The 15,805-nt window shown below is 50.0% G+C and overlaps 1 protein-coding gene across 1 annotated transcript; it reads right to left on the bottom strand.

Annotated features, from left to right (window-relative positions):
• Positions 1–8,974: 8,974 nt before the first annotated feature.
• SRM (spermidine synthase) lies at positions 8,975–12,691 on the bottom strand. The gene is made up of 8 exons (XM_061160414.1): positions 12,519–12,691; positions 11,862–11,982; positions 11,384–11,476; positions 10,722–10,875; positions 9,880–9,963; positions 9,600–9,745; positions 9,383–9,505; positions 8,975–9,264 (listed from the first exon to the last, which is right to left on the bottom strand). Exons 1-8 carry the CDS (start codon positions 12,683–12,685, stop codon positions 9,244–9,246), a joined length of 909 nt encoding a protein of 302 aa, XP_061016397.1. The 5' UTR covers positions 12,686–12,691; the 3' UTR covers positions 8,975–9,243.
• Positions 12,692–15,805: the final 3,114 nt, after the last annotated feature.

Raw genomic sequence — 15,805 nt, 5'->3', positions numbered from 1 at the left:
TTTGTGGCCCCAAGTCCTTCTGGACACAATTAAGCATCTTGCCAATCCTTGCTTCCTGTCTCCCAACCCCAGCAGAAACAAGCAACTTATTCTTGGAGGATACAGGTCAAAGCAGGAGACGTAAGAGACACAGGTTTAATCCCGGGGTTGGGAAGATGCCTGGGTTGGGAGGAGACCATGGCTACCCATTCCAGTGTTCTTGTCTGGAGAATCCCATGGACAAAGGAGCTTAGCAGGCTGCAGTCCACAGGGTCACACACAGTCGGACATGACTGAAGCCCTTAGCACACATGCGTGCATCCTTGGAGGAAGGGTTTGGAGAGTCCCAGGTCCTGCAGAGGATGGCAGGGCCTGACAGAAAACAAGGGCTCTATGCAGACAGGCCAGCCTTCCTCAGACTCAGCTCCTGGAATCTGGCAGCCACCAGCCTTCTCTCTTTTCCCCGGGAAGAGTGAAGAGGTCAGGAGGAAAGATCTAGAGATGCTGACTTGAGGGTTCTACAAGCAAATGGCTCAGCATGTCATCCACAGTGAAGGTCACTGACAAGTCCCTGTCACATGCTCAGAGTTTCCAATTAGCATTTTAGTCCCCAGTCTTACATATGAGCAGAACATTCAATGACTACTGAGGAAAACCTCATACATGAGAAAGACCAAAGAAATATCAACCAACCAACCAACCACAGCAAAACAGAAAGCATCAGTGAGCGGGCAATGTCCAAAACTAAAAGGAAGCAATCATTATTTTCAAAGGAAGAGGGCCAGAACAAGAGGCAAGCACAGGATGCTGTTTAACAAGAGCATTCAGAGAACAAAACATGGTTTGGGGAAATAAAAATATGATAGAAACAAAAAACTCAGTAAAATGTTTGGAAGATAAGCTGAAGAACTATTCCAGAAAATAGAGTTTAAAAAGAAATGAAAAAAAAACCAAAAAACAAAAAAACCCAGCAAAGAGTCTCATATGAGGATTTACCTGGTGGTCCAGTGGTTAAGACTTCGAGCTTCCAATGTAGGGGATGAGGTTTTTTGACCCTAGTTTGGGGAACTAAGATTCCACAGGCCCCACAGTGTGGCAAAAATATAAAAAACTAAACAAACAAACAAACAATATTCATTCATAAGAAGTCCTATACAGTATGTCAAAGACTGAAAAACAGAAATTCAAGGAAAAGACAACAAAGAAAACAGAAGAAAGGAAATTATAAACAAAGTAACATAAGGAAATTTCCCAGAAGATAATGCAAGTTTATTGATTGAAAATGTCACCCAAGTGCCCAGAACAGGAGATGAAAACAGAATTTTACACATGTTATTTCAACACAGTAGAGAGAAAAACTATGTTCTACATATTGTGAGATAGAAAGGGAAGCAGAGGGGAAACAGCAGATCACACACAAGAGATCAGGATATAAATGATCCCGAAGCTCTCAAAGCAACACTGGAAACTAGAAGCCGGACTCCAGTGAGTTCCATATTGGGATGTTCACATCCTCACGTGTAGAACTCTTCCACACTGATCAAACCAGTCAATCCTAAAGCATATCAACCCTGAATAGTCATTGGAAGGACCCAGGCTGAAGCTCCAACTTTGGCCACCTGATGTGAAGAGCTGACTTAATGGAAAACACCAGATGCTGGAAAAGACTGAAGGCAAAAGGAGAAAGAGGTGACAGAGGATGAAGAGGATGGCTAGATAGCTTCACTGACTCATGTATAGACATGAATTGCAGCAAACTTCAGGAGATAGTGGAGGATAGAGGAGCCTGGCATGCTGCAGTCCATGGGGTCACTAAGAGTTGGACACAACTTAGTGACTGAACCGTAACATAGGACACGGCTAAAATGATGGTATGTTATGTGTGGTGAGGCGTTCGAGGCATAGCAGAGTCCACCTAGCTCTCTTCTGGATCACTTGTTCAGGGGGAAGTCAGCCACCATGAGTGAGAACAGTCTCTATGGAGAGGTCCACTTGGGGAGGAAATGGGTCCTCCGGTTAACCGCCTCTGTAATTTGCTAGTCCTGTGACTGAATCATCTTGGAAGCTGACCCTCAGCACTAGGGACAGCTTTACTGCAGTCTCATGAGTGACCCTAAACTGAACCAACCAGCTAAGTCACTCCTAAATTCCTGGCCCACGAAAGACATGCTTGTTGTTACTCTTTCAACCTACTTATTGTTTCCACCTGCTACATTTTGGGCTAATTCTAAATGCTGCCATGATAATAATAATGGAAAACAGCAAATCTCAAAATGTTGAAGGAAGATCATTGCCAACATATTTCTATACTCATCTAAATTCTGTACCCATCACTTAAGCATGAAGATGGATAAAGAGTTTCATGGGTGTCAGATTTTTTAAAACTTTCATCTCTTGTCCCCTTTCTCAGAAAGCATCTCAAGGATGTGCTCCACCAAACTGAGGGGGTAAACCAAGAAACAGGAAGATAACGGGCTCTGAGAGTCAAGAGCGGAATTCCGTCTGGGTAGTCAGAACAGACTTTTCAGAAAGATGAAACTGATAAAATACCTGCAGAGCCTAAAGATTCTTTAAAAAGCTTTCTTTCAATAGTTATTTTTCCTAAATGAATGTGAAAATTAAGCAAATGGAAAAAGCCTCCAGGGAAAGCAAGAAGCTATGCCAGAGATAAGAAGGTATCAGGTTTTTTTTTCTGAGTCTCACCTGCAAATGTTATTTGCATGGTTGTAATGGTGCAAACACTGAATGTGGAGCCAACTGAGATTGTCATTTAATTGTTGAGAGTGTGGTGGGGGCAGGGAAGCAGAGAGCTACATCTTCACCTTCCCAAATGGGAAATTGACAGATTGTGACTAAAACTGACAAGCATACTGTTTACAGTCATGATGGTAAATACCAAAATAATCAGTGGAAGAGGTGAATGCAGCTGCCTCTGAGGAGAAGAGTGGGTATTCAGAGGGGCTATTTTTCTCCTAATAACTCATGTGGGAACTATTGGAATCTGTAAAGTGGGGGCAGGGCTGCTTTTAATACCTGAACTTCAGGATTCTAGATAGGATTTTTATTCTATTCTCCATGTCAGAGACTAGACTTGTTCACGGCCCTCTTCTGGATTTCTGGAACTTGAGAAGACTCAACTTACATCTCCACTGAACACCTGCTTCTGCAAATGAGTCTGTGTTCACATCACATCCACCCAGCTGTGGGGTCAGTGCTTTTTCTCAAGGCCAATCTCTTTGAGGTGGGTGCCGATTTCACTCACATTTGAGGAAGTGGAGGGATTTACACTGCAGACACCTTCTGCTTCCAGGTCAGGTTTTTTTTTTTTTTTTTTTAAATTATGTTTTGGATCTTCCCAGAGCAGTGATCCAACCCATGTGCCCTGCCTTGGCAGGTGGATTCTAACCATTGGATGACCAGGGCAGTCCCAGGTCAGGCATTCTTGCTGCTATTTCTGCAATCTGGGCCCTTTCCTCTTCTTCCCCTGCCCTGAGAAGGAACTGTGATTTCCACCAGCTCAGTGAGAACCATATGACATGTGGTCCTTGAGAAACCTTGTAACCACTGAGGACCATTGCTCCCATTTTACAGACAGGATAACTGAGTCAGGAGTTGTGAGTATCTAAGTCACAGGCTTCCCTTGTGACTCAGACAGTAAAGAACCTGCCTGCAATGCAGGAGACTGGGGTTTGATCCCTAGGTTAGGACGATCTCCTAGAGGAGAGCATGGCAACCCACTCCAGCGTTCTTGTCTGGAGAATCCCATGGACAAAGGAGCTTAGCAGGCTGCAGTCATATGGTCACAGAGTTGGACGTGACTGCAGAGACTTAGCACACATGCACATATTCTTGGAGGAAGGATTTGGAGAGTCCCAGGTCCTGCAGCGGATGGCAGGATCCGACAGCAAACAAGGGCTCTATGCAGACAGACCAGCCTTCCTCAGACTCAGCTCCTGGAATCTGGCAGCCACCAGGCTTCTGTTTCCCGGGAAGAATGAAGAGGTCAGGAGGAAAGATCTAGAGATGCTGACTTGAGGGTTCTACAAGCAAATGGCTCAGCATGTCATCCACAGTGAAGGTCACTGACACATCCCTGTCATGTGCTCAGAGCTTCCAATTAGTGTTTTAGTCCCCAGTCTTACATATGAACAGAACATTCAATGACTACTGAGGAAAACCTCATACATGAGAAAGACCAAAGAAATATCAACCAACCAACCAACCACAGCAAAACAGAAAGCATCAGTGAGCAGGCAATGTCCAAAACTAAAAGGAAGCAATCATTATTTTCAAAGGAAGAGGGCCAGAACAAGAGGCAAGCACAGGATGCTGTTTAACAAGAGCATTCAGAGAACAAAACATGGTTTGGGGAAATAAAAATATGATAGAAAAAAAGAAAAACTCAATAAAATGTTTGGAAGATAAGCTGAAGAACTATTCCAGAGAATAGAGTTTAAAAAGAAATGAAAAAAACCAAAAAAACCAGCAAAGAGTCTCATATGAGGATTTACCTGGTGGTCCAGTGGTTAAGACTTCGAGCTTCCAATGTAGGGGATGCAGTTTTTCTTTTTTTGGGGGGGATGTGGTTTCTCCATTCCTAGTTGGGGAACCAAGATTCCACATGCCCCATTCTGTGGCCAAAAAATAGAAAACCAAACAAACAAACAAAAAATCATTGTTAAGAAGTCCTATACAGTATGTCAAAGACTAAAAAACAGAAATTCAAGGAAAAGACAACAAAGAGAGCATAAGAAAGGAAATTACAAAGTAACATAAGGAAATTTCCCAGAAGATAATGCAAGTTTATTGATTGAAAATATCACCTAAGTGCCCAGAACAGGAGATGAAAATACAACTTTACACATGTTATTTCAACACAGTAGAGAGAAAAGTCATGTTCTACAAATTGTGAGATTCAGAGACAGATGCAAAGGGAAAGATCACGTACAAAGGTCAGGATATAAATGATCCTGGAGCTCTCAAAGCAACACTGGAAACTAGAAGCCAAACTCCAGTGAGTCCCATATTGGGATGTTCACATCCTCACGTGTAGAACTCTTCCACACTGATCAAACCAGTCAGTCCTAAAGGATATCAACCCTGAATAGTCATTGGAAGGACCCAGGCTGAAGCTCCAACTTTGGCCACCTGATGTGAAGAGCTGACTCAATGGAAAACACCAGATGCTGGAAAAGACTGAAGGCAAAAGGAGAAAGAGGTGACAGAGAAGAGGATGGCTAGATAGCATCACTGACTCATGTATAGACATGAATTGCAGCAAACTTCAGGAGATAGTGGAGGATAGAGGAGCCTGGCATGCTGCAGTCCATGGGGTCACTAAGAGTTGGACACAACTTAGTGACTGAACCGTAACATAGGACACGGCTAAAATGATGGTATGTTATGTGTGGTGAGGCGTTCGAGGCATAGCAGAGTCCACCTAGCTCTCTTCTGGATCACTTGTTCAGGGGGAAGTCAGCCACCATGAGTGAGAACAGTCTCTATGGAGAGGTCCACTTGGGGAGGAAATGGGTCCTCCAGTTAACCGCCTCCGTAATTTGCTAGTCCCGTGACTGAATCATCTTGGAAGCTGACCCTCAGCACTAGGGACAGCTTTACTGCAGTCTCATGAGTGACCCTAAACTGAACCAACCAGCTAAGTCACTCCTAAATTCCTGGCCCACGAAAGACATGCTTGTTGTTACTCTTTCAACCTACTTATTGTTTCCACCTGCTACATTTTGGGCTAATTCTAAATGCTGCCATGATAATAATAATGGAAAACAGCAAATCTCAAAATGTTGAAGGAAGATCATTGCCAACATATTTCTATACTCATCTAAATTCTGTACCCATCACTTAAGCATGAAGATGGATAAAGAGTTTCATGGGTGTCAGATTTTTTAAAACTTTCATCTCTTGTCCCCTTTCTCAGAAAGCATTTCAAGGATGTGCTCCTCCAAACTGAGGGGGTAAACCAAGAAACAAAGATACGGGCTCTGAGAGTCAAGAGCGGAATTCCATCTGGGTAGTCAGGAGACACAGAACAGACTTTTCAGAAAGATGGAAAGATAAAACACTCATAGAGCCCAAAGATCCTTTAAAAAGCTTTCTTTCAATAGTTATTTTTCCTAAATGAATGTGAAAATTAAGCAAATGGAAAAAGCCTCCAGGGAAAGCAAGAAGCTATGCCAGAGATAAGAAGGTATCGGTTTTTTTTCCCCCTGAGTCTCAGCTGCAAATACTATTTGCATGTTTGTAATGGTGCAAACACTGAATGTGGAGCCAACTGAGATTGTCATTTAATTGTTGAGAGTGTGGTGGGGGCAGGGAAGCAGAGAGCTACATCTTCACCTTCCCAAATGGGAAATTGACAGATTGTGACTAAAACTGACAAGCATACTGTTTACAGTCATGATGGTAAATACCAAAATAATCAGTGGAAGAGGTGAATGCAGCTGCCTCTGAGGAGAAGAGTGGGTATTCAGAGGGGCTATTTTTCTCCTAATAACTCATGTGGGAACTATTGGAATCTGTAAAGTGGGGGCAGGGCTGCTTTTAATACCTGAACTTCAGGATTCTAGATAGGATTTTTATTCTATTCTCCATGTCAGAGACTAGACTTGTTCACGGCCCTCTTCTGGATTTCTGGAACTTGAGAAGACTCAACTTACATCTCCACCGAACACCTGCTTCTGCAAATGAGTCTGTGTCCACATTACATCCACCCAGCTGTGGGGTCAGTGCTTTTCCTCAAGGCCCATCTCTTTGAGGTATATACAGACTTCACTCACATTTGGAGAAGTGGAGGGATTTACACAGCAGATACCTTCTGCTTCCAGGTCAGGCTTTTATTTATTTATTTTTTTTTAATGTCTTGGATCTTCCCAGAGCAGGGATCAAATCCGAGTCCCCTGTCTGGTAGGCGGATTCTTAAGCACTGGATGACCAGGGCAGTCCCACGTCAGGCGTTCTTGCTGCTATTTCTGCAACTTGGGCCCTTTCTTCTTCTTCCTCTGCTCTGAGAAAGAATTCTGATTTCCACCAGCTCAATGAGAACCATCTGACAGGTGCTCCTTGATGAAACCTTGTAACCGTTGAGAACCATTGCTCCCATTTTACAGACAGGATAACTGAGTCAGGAGTTATATCTGTCACAGGCTTCCCTTGTGACTCAGACAGTAAAGAATCTGCCTGCAATGTGGGAGACCGGGGTTTGATCCCTGTGTTGGGAAGATCTCCTGGAGGAGAGCATGGTATTGGGGAAATACTCCCATGAGTATTTTCTCCTAGAGAATTACATGCACAGATGAGCCTGGCAGGCTACAGTCCATGGGGTTGCAAACAGTTGGACATGACTGAGCAACTAACACTTTCAAGTCACAGAGTTAGTGTGACCCAGGTCCAGTATCCCGAGATGGAACCCATTTTCACTGCCTTCCTTCATTCCTCTGGTCTTACTCAAGATGGGCCCTCCTGGAGCTTGATCACTGACGGGCCTAAGACAGGGAGGTGGGGCGCAAAGAGTGGAGGTCCAGGCAGACACCCTGCTGGGAGCACCTAGGTGCTTGGGCTGAGCTGCCTCTGCAGATGGAGTGGAGCAGCTCCTAGGAGGCCTACAGTCTGGTGTGGCCTTGGGAGGTCACCTGATGTAATGTGGAATTAATAGTATCTACCTTCCTCCCTTAACTGTCAAGGTTAAAGGGATTAAAACAGGTGACAGGACAGTGCTCCTCAGCTGGCCGTCACTAGTCTTCCTTTGCCTGGTACTCGCCTTGTAGCCCAGACAAGCCCTGACTTCACCAGGCCTCCAGGGAGGAAGACCCGGGGTGGAATGGGGAACTCAGCTTGGGGTCAGACTTGCTGCCCAGGGATGAACATCAAAAAGTGCTCACAGCCCAAGAGCGTCATGACCGTGGAGAAGCCCAGAGAGGGTGGGGACAGGCCTGGGGCCACCAAAGGAATAGACGGCAGAGCTTTCCTGTTCCCACTCCCATTATGACTGCAGTCTTAGCCCCTGCTGAGTGGGGACCCCAAAGTGGGTGCCCAGGGTAGGGGTGCAGCTGGGGGGATCCTCAAACTACCACCAGGTTGGAGCGACTTTCTTGTCCTGCTCTCTGCCCCCTCAGTCTCCCAGGTTAAAATGTTCCCTGGCCATACCACTGCTGAGGGCAGATGTGGGGCTGGGATTGGTGAGGCCAGCTCTTGCAAGGAGTGAGGACCTTCCTTGCCAATCCTGAGTCAGGAGTGGGCTAGAGGCCCCCTTCGCCAATCTGTTCCCCATTGTGGTGACTTTGGTCCCACCACCAGAGCCCCAGTCCTGGCAGCCAGGAGGGATGAGGTACCTACAGGTTCAGCACCTTGGAGAGGGGACAGTCCGCCCACAGAGTCCTCGTGGGCAGCTGCCCACACCTGCTTTCTCAGCCTCTCAACACTTGGGGGAAATTTCTAGGAATTAACCAGAGGGCATACTCATGAGGAGGGGAGGCAGGATTTGAACCCAGGTCTAAAATCTGAGCCAAGTCAAGGTACCTAATATGCACGCCCAAGGAATTGGATCCCAACCAAGCTCCAGACAGCTGCCTCTGGGTCACAGCCGCCACCTTCCCCAGGATGGGTCCTGGCCCAGATTCTTCTGAGAGCCCTGCTGTGCAGCCCCAAGGGAAGGCAAATCCCTTGATTTTTGACAACTCCCCAGCCCAGACGACATGAGTCTACCACCACCAACCGTGTGTGGGGCTTGGGGATAGAATGATTAAGGGCCGCTTCTCAGGACAGACTTGGGCCAGTGTGATGACTGTTGCATCTCTGGGTCCTACAGAACTCAAGGGGCTGGCCCAAGGTCACACAGGGAGAAGCCTGCCTGCTCCCGCAGCAGACACTTGGAGGCCAGACAGGGGCGCCAACTCAGGGTCTGGCACACAGGAGAACCCACTGATGGCTGAGGTAGCCCCTGCCTGGGCCCATCTGAAGTCCAGGGACACACAATCAAGACTTTTGTTATAAATACATGTGTTTGGTGAGTGAGGGGCAACAGAGGTGGGGGAGATGCTGTACACAGCTGGTATAGGTTTGGTGGCTGAACGCCACCCAGAGGAAGACAGACAGTCCACCCGGCAGGGCCAGCCGGACAGCGTTCTGGGGCCATGTAACAGTCAGTTGGTGGGCAAGCCAGCAGGGGTCTTGTCCGGGGCTGGCGGGACCCAGGTGCCCCAGAGGCTCCCTGTCCGAGGTTGTGGGCGGCGTCAGCAGCAGTACCCCGGCTCAGCTCACATCATTCAGGGCCTGAAAGGACACAAGGCCTCGTCAGGAGGGGGCTGGGCTGGGGGGGTGGGCAAGATGGCCCTTCAGGGAGCCCTGGGTACCCCTGCCCCTCGGGGTGTGTGTGTGTGGGGGGCCTCACCTTCCGGGCAAACTCAGGGAGGACGAAGGCTGCCCGGTGCACATCGGAGTTGTAGTATTTCAGCTGCATCTCTTCTACCTGCTTCTGCATCAGTAGCTGCAAGGGCTCCCGGAAGTTGGTGCTCTGGGGACATGGGTGTTGTCTCAGAGACGTGCTCTCCTGGCCCCCCGCCAGGCTCCCACCTCCCCCCCCGGGGGGCCAGTCCACTGTGGCTCACTGGGTTCTTGCTGCACAGCATGAAGCCGATCTGGCCGCTGGGGTAGGTGGGGATGGTGCAGTAGGCGTAGTCCACCACTGGGAAGAGAGACTTGCAAAAGTGCCGCATCTCCTTGATGAGGTCCAGGTGCAGCCATTGGCACTCGCCTGTGGTGGTGGGGCGGGGTGGTCAGATGATGTCAGCACCGGCTAGGGGCAGCGCCTGGTCCAGCTCCAGCCGGATCCCTCCCGGTGGGAGCCTGGCTCACCCAGCAGCACCCAGTCCACCCTAGCCCCCTCACCCTGGCAGCAGAGAATGCCGTCTTTCTTGAGGGCAGTCTTCATGAGCTGGTAGTAGGACTCCTTGAAGAGGCTCTCAGCAGGACCTGCAGAGGCAGGGGGACAAGCACCACGGGACACGGCCTGAGCCTGCCTCTGGGGGCATGAGGGCCACTCTCACCCCAAGATACACATCCACACAGCCACCAGAGGGCAGAGCTGGGAGTTGAAGCCAGGCCTGTGGAACTCAGAAACCAACCACTAAGAGGGTGCTTTGGAGGGGTGCAGGGATCCGGTGCCTCAGTGTGAAGGGACTCCATGTTTTAACCCCATTTCTGGGGGATCTTGTCAGCACTGCATCAGGGCAGTCTCCACCCTGGGCCTTGGTTTAAGACTATATCCTGTGGAACTTCCCTGGTAGTCCAGTGACTAAGACTCTGCATTCCTAATGCAGGGGGCTCAGGTTTGATTCCCCAGTTGGGGAACTAGATCCCACGTGCTACAACTAAGACCCAGCATAGCCAAATAAAAATAATTGTTAGAAAAGAAAAAAGATGAGGTCCCTGCACACACCCTGACACTGGCCTGTCAGGGGCAGAGAGGAGGCTGAGGAGGAAACTGGGGCCTCAGTGGACCAAGGCCCCACTCTCCTCCAGTCTCTCAACCAACTCTGGGCAGTAGCCTAGTGCCCCTACTCTGCTGAGCCATGTTTGAGGTGATAGGTGGCACCTTAGAAGGGAAAAGAGCCGCACTAGTTCTGGAGGGCCCCTCCATCCTCTATTCTGCAACTCGGGCTTGGGACACAGAGGGTAACGCTGGCCTCCCCTCTGGTGGCTGCCAGAAGCTCCAGGTCAACCCCGCTTACCCATGGGATCTGAGGAGTCAGTGATGATGACATCGAAGGCGTCCTGGTTCTGTTTCATGAACTCAAAACCATCACCCACGTGTAGGGTCAGCTTTGAGCTGGAGTAGCCAATGGCCATGCTGGGCAGGAACTTCTTGGAGACTTGAATGACATCCTGGGGAGGGGGACAGGAGGGAACATGTTAGGCCACAGGGGTTGTGGAACCCGGAGCCAGAGTTGAGTGGGACCCCTTCTCAGAGCCTGATTCACCTTAGACAAGCCATTCCTTTGTGGAACCCCAGTTTGCACATCTGTACAGCAGGGAGCAGCTTGGTACCTCCCCTTCTCAGAGGGCTGACTCCCACCAGCAGCTCGGCCCACACCCCCACCAACCCTGCTCCCCCTCCCCAAACCCAACCGCCCCAGGAGAGTGGCTTCCTTGCTATTTCAGAGGGCTGGAATTCCACCTGGCCTGTATGCCTTACTACACACACCTTTATCAGATAACCCTTTGACTCCTAAGTTGAATGTCAACTCCAAGGAGGCAGGGACTAGACCTGCCGATGCACCAGTGAACCCGGCACCTAAATGCTCACGAAAGGTTAAGCAACTTGCCCAGTGGTAAACAGTCAATTCAGGGCAAACTGGGACTTGAACCCAGACCCACCCAGCTGTGCACTCACCTCGTCAATCTCGCACTGGACCACAGACTCCACAGAGGAATGCTTGACCACCTCCCGCAGGACGCCTCCATCCCCGCCCCCAATGATTAGCACCTGCCAAGTGGACAAAGAGTCAGCCAGGAGCAGGGCATGAGCCCCACCAAACAGGCTCCAGCGGAGTTAGTGGCCAGCCTCTCTGCCCCCTAAACCGCACTGAGCAGACAGAGCTCCCTGGAACATTTCTCAGCTCCCCTGTGTCACAAACCTAATAATTTTATATTCCACTTTGTCCCCTTTTCCTGGGAACTCCTGGAAGCTCCATCTCAAGCTTCAGGCCTAAGCCCGGGTGTTAGCCCCCACTCTAGGCCCCTCGTCCTCCGCTATCACTTCTCTGACAACCCTTTGGGGAGGGCTGAGCACTGGGCCCTCTTGGGGCCCCCAGCACTGTTCTCGGGGGCTATCCCTGGGCCCAAGGCTGGATCTAGCTGGGATGGGGTACCTTGCGTGGGTTGGGGTGGCTGCAGAGCGGCAGATTGGCGATCATCTCCTGGTAGGAGAACTCGTCTCTCTCGGTGCACTGGATAACGCCGTCCAACACCAGCACATTTCCGTAGCTCTTACTGAGGGCGGGAGTGACAGTCAGCGACCTGGGCTCCTCGGGAAGGGGGCAACGTGCCCCCCACTCGCCCAGGGTGAGAAGAATCTCTCCCAACCTGCCGAGGGGGCTCCAGGGGTGAGTCCGGGGGGTGACACGTGGCGAGGATCGGCGGGCGGGCCCGCTGGGTGGAGGCTGGACGCGGGGTCCCGGCTCTGACGTGTCCGGGACTGACACGTGGAGCTCGGCGCAGCGGGTCGGCGCAGATTCCGGCTCCCTCCCCGCCGAGGAGGACCGCCCGAAAAGCCGGTCCCCAGCCCAGCGAGAAGGATGCGGGTTGGGGAGGGGACGGAGGTTAGAGACGGGCCTAGTTCACGAGAACTTCTGACAGTTTTGCAGGGGAAGGAGCAGGCAGAGACGGCCGGGGGCGTCCGGAGGTAAAGCGCGCAAGACAGGGATCAGGCAGGAAGAGGGTCGGGCCGGGCCGAGCCAAGGGCTGGAGTGCCGGCGGGCTGCGCGGGGCCGGGCGGCCGGGGCGCGGGGCCGGGCGGGCGCTGGTACCTGCGGAAGACGAGGATATCCTGGTACCGCGAGCGTTGATGGTGTAGCAGCTGCTCCACCTGCAGAGACAGGGCCTGGCCGGGCCACAGGCTGCACGTCTCGCGGAACCAGCCCTCGCGGATGGCAGCGGGGCCGGGGGCGGCGGGGCCGTCGGGGCCAAGCTCCATGGCGGGCGGGCGGGCGGGCGGTGCGGGGCGCGGGCCCGGGACTGCAGGCCGCGCGGAGCCGCAGCACAACGGGACCAACTCCGCCTGCCGGCCGCGCGGCAACCTAACCCCGGCCGGCGGGGCGGGGCCTGTTGTCAGGGGCGGGCCCCAAGCCCTCCAGTGGCGGCGCCCTTGCGCGGCGGCCCGGCGGCCCCGCCCCCTCCGGCGTCCGCGCGCACTCATTGGTCTCCGACCTGCAGCGCTGCGTCCAGTGGCTGAGGAGGGCCGTCCGTCTGCGGCAGCAGGCTAGTGCGGCAGCTTCCCTGGGCCACGTGGGGCCGGGCTCGGGGAGGCACAGACTGGCCCGAGAGGGAGCGAGGGGTACCCGACTCCGCAGGGGAAACCTGAGCTGACATCTCGGGCCCAGAGCGGCGTGTCCGATCGCAGAGAAGTCAGGGCTGCCGGCTTGAACCCTTGGGCTGGAAACACTGGACCGGGTGGCTACACTGTCGAAAGAAGAGTTACGTTGTTTCGCTGGAGCTAGAGTAGAATGTATCATCTTTACCGCGTACGCAAATTTGGGTCCGTGTTGGACTTCAGCAAAGCAGTGTGCTTGGTCAGGGGCACGACGAGGGTTTTATTTACTTCAGAAGAGCCATCACAGCCCCAGGACTTAAGCTCGATTTAGGCATTTCTCCTTAGATTCTCTAATCCTTGGGCGTATGGCTGCTGAATGAGAAAGAGTTCTTTTCTAAACGAGTTTCTAAATTTACCAGCAGTGTCCCGGAAGAGGCCAACACATGCATATTCAGCACCAAAAAAGACTGGCACACAGGGCTTTTGTTTTGTGGGATTTTTTTTTTTTTTTGACAAACTGGGCCTGGCTTCTTGAAAGGTGGGCGGGAATGTGCTTTCTGATTTTGTGAAAATGTCAAGGAACTTTTCTGAATCACATTAAGCATGCTAATTACCAAATATTAAATGCTAATTGCTGTACATGCATATTCTCCGCATGCCAGGGCAGGGAGGTGAAACTGGTATAAGCCACGGGTGACATCATGACAGGGGTGTTTTTTTGAGGGACTTTTTGTAATGCTGAAAGCTCAGCTTCTCTGTATACTGGTGCAGAATCAAATCTCAGAGACATTTTTGGGTGGTACTTCACCCAAATACTATACCTTTTCTACTGGAAAGGGTAGCTTTCTTGCTTCGCCAGGTAAAGGGGGCTACAGAGGATTCATGCCCTCAAAACCATGTGTCCCCAACTTGGGGAAGACAGTGACAAGTTTTCTAGGCACTGTTTAAAGAGGGCATGATCAGCTCATGGACATTCTTCTAATGGGTTGGTGGTGAAGTAAGTAGGAGTCCACATCGTCAACCTTCAAGTCAAACTGGTATGGGGTCCATGCGCCTGTGGGCAGCATCAGTTCAGTTCAGTTGCTCAGTAATGTCCAACTCTTTGTAACCCCATGGACTGCCGCATGCCAGGCTTCCCTGTCCATCACCAACTCCCAGAGCTTTGCTCAAACTCATGTCCATCAAGTCAGTGATGCCATCCAACCATCTCATCCTCTGTCATCCCCTTCTCTTCCTGCCTTCAATCTTTCCCAGCATCAGGGTCTTGTCTAAGGAGTCAGCTCTATGCATCAGGTGGCCAAAATATTGGAGCTTCAGCTTCAGCATCAGTCCTTCCAATGAATATTCAGGACTATTTCCTTTGGGATTGACTGGTTGGATCTCCTTGGAGTCCAAGGGACTCTCAAGAGTCTTCTCCAACACCACAGTTCAAAAGCATCAATTCTTCAGCAATCAGCTTTCTCTATGGTCCAACTCTCACATTTATGCCTACTGGAAAGACCATAGCCTTGACTAGATGGACCTTTGTTGGCAAAGTAATGTCCCTGCTTTTTAACATGCTGTCAAGCTTGATCATAGCTTTTCTTTCAAGGAGCAAGTATTTTTCATTTCATGGCTGCAGTCACCATCCACAGTGATTTTGGAGCCCAGGAAAATAAAGTCTGTCACTGTTTCCATTGTTTCTCCATCTATTTGCCATGAAGTGATGGGATCGGATGCCATGATCTTAGTTTTCTGAATGTTGAGTTTTTTCTCCAGCTTTTTCACTCTCCTCTTTCCCTTTGATCAAGAGGCTTTTCTTTGCTTTCTGCCATAAGGGTGGTGTCATCTGCATATCTGAGGCTATTGATATTTCTCCTGGCAATCTTGATTCCAGCTTGTGCTTCATCCAGCCTGGCATTTCGCATGAGGTATTCTGCATAGAAGTTAGATAAGCAGGGTGAAAATATATATACAGCCTTGATGTACTCCTTTCCCAATTTGGAACCAGTCTGATGCTCCATGTCCAGTTCTCACTGTTGCTTCTTGACCTGCATACAGATTTCTCAGGAAGCAGGGAAGGTGGTCTGGTATTCCCATCTCTTGAAGAATATTCCACAGTTTGTGGTGATCCACATAGTCAAAGGCTTTTGCATAGTCAATAAAGCAGAAGCAGATGTTTTTCTGGAAGCAGATGTTTTCTCTTGCTTTTTCTATGACCCAGCGGATGTTGGCAACTTGATCTCTAGTTCCTCTGTCTTTTCTAAATCCAGCTTGAACAAGTGGAAGTTCTCAGTTCACGTACTGTTGAAGCCTTCCTTGGAGAATTTTCAGCATTATTTTGCTAGTGTATGAGGTGAGTGCAATTGTGCAGTAGTTTGAACATTCTTTGGCATTGCCTTTCTTTGGGATTGGAATAAAAACTGACTTTTCCCAATCCTGTGGCCACTGCTGAGTTTTCCAAATTTGCTGGCATATTGAATGCAGCACTTTACCAGCATCATCTTTTATGACTTGAAATAGCTTAACTGGAATTTCATCACCTCCACTAGCTTTGTTCATAGTGATGCTTCCTAAGGCCCACTTGACCTCACATTCCAGGATGTCTGGCTCTAGGTGAGTGATCACACCATCATGGTTATCTGGGTCACTTTTTTGTATAGTTCTTCTGTGTATTGTTGCCACCTCTTCTTAAAATCTTCTGCTTCTGTTAGGTCCATATCATTTCTGTCCTTAATTGTGGCCATCTTTGCATGAAATGTTCCCCTGGTATCTCTAATCATCTTGAAGAGATCTCTAGTCTTT

Source organism: Dama dama, chromosome 14 (genome assembly GCF_033118175.1).
Source record: "Dama dama isolate Ldn47 chromosome 14, ASM3311817v1, whole genome shotgun sequence".
Taxonomy (NCBI): Eukaryota; Metazoa; Chordata; class Mammalia; order Artiodactyla; family Cervidae; genus Dama; species Dama dama.
Note: the sequence above shows the minus strand (reverse complement) of the source record. Positions and strands in the feature narration are given on the sequence as shown.

Coding starts and splice junctions, on each gene's coding strand:
- SRM (XM_061160414.1), bottom strand. CDS start 12,685: ATGGAGCTTGGCCCCGACGGCCCCGCCGCCCCCGGCCCCGCTGCCATC. Junction 11,477..11,861: donor GCCACCCCAACCCACGCAAG/GTACCCCATCCC, acceptor TCCACTTGGCAG/GTGCTAATCATTGGGGGCGG. Junction 9,265..9,382: donor TCCCTGAGTTTGCCCGGAAG/GTGAGGCCCCCC, acceptor GTGTCCTTTCAG/GCCCTGAATGATGTGAGCTG.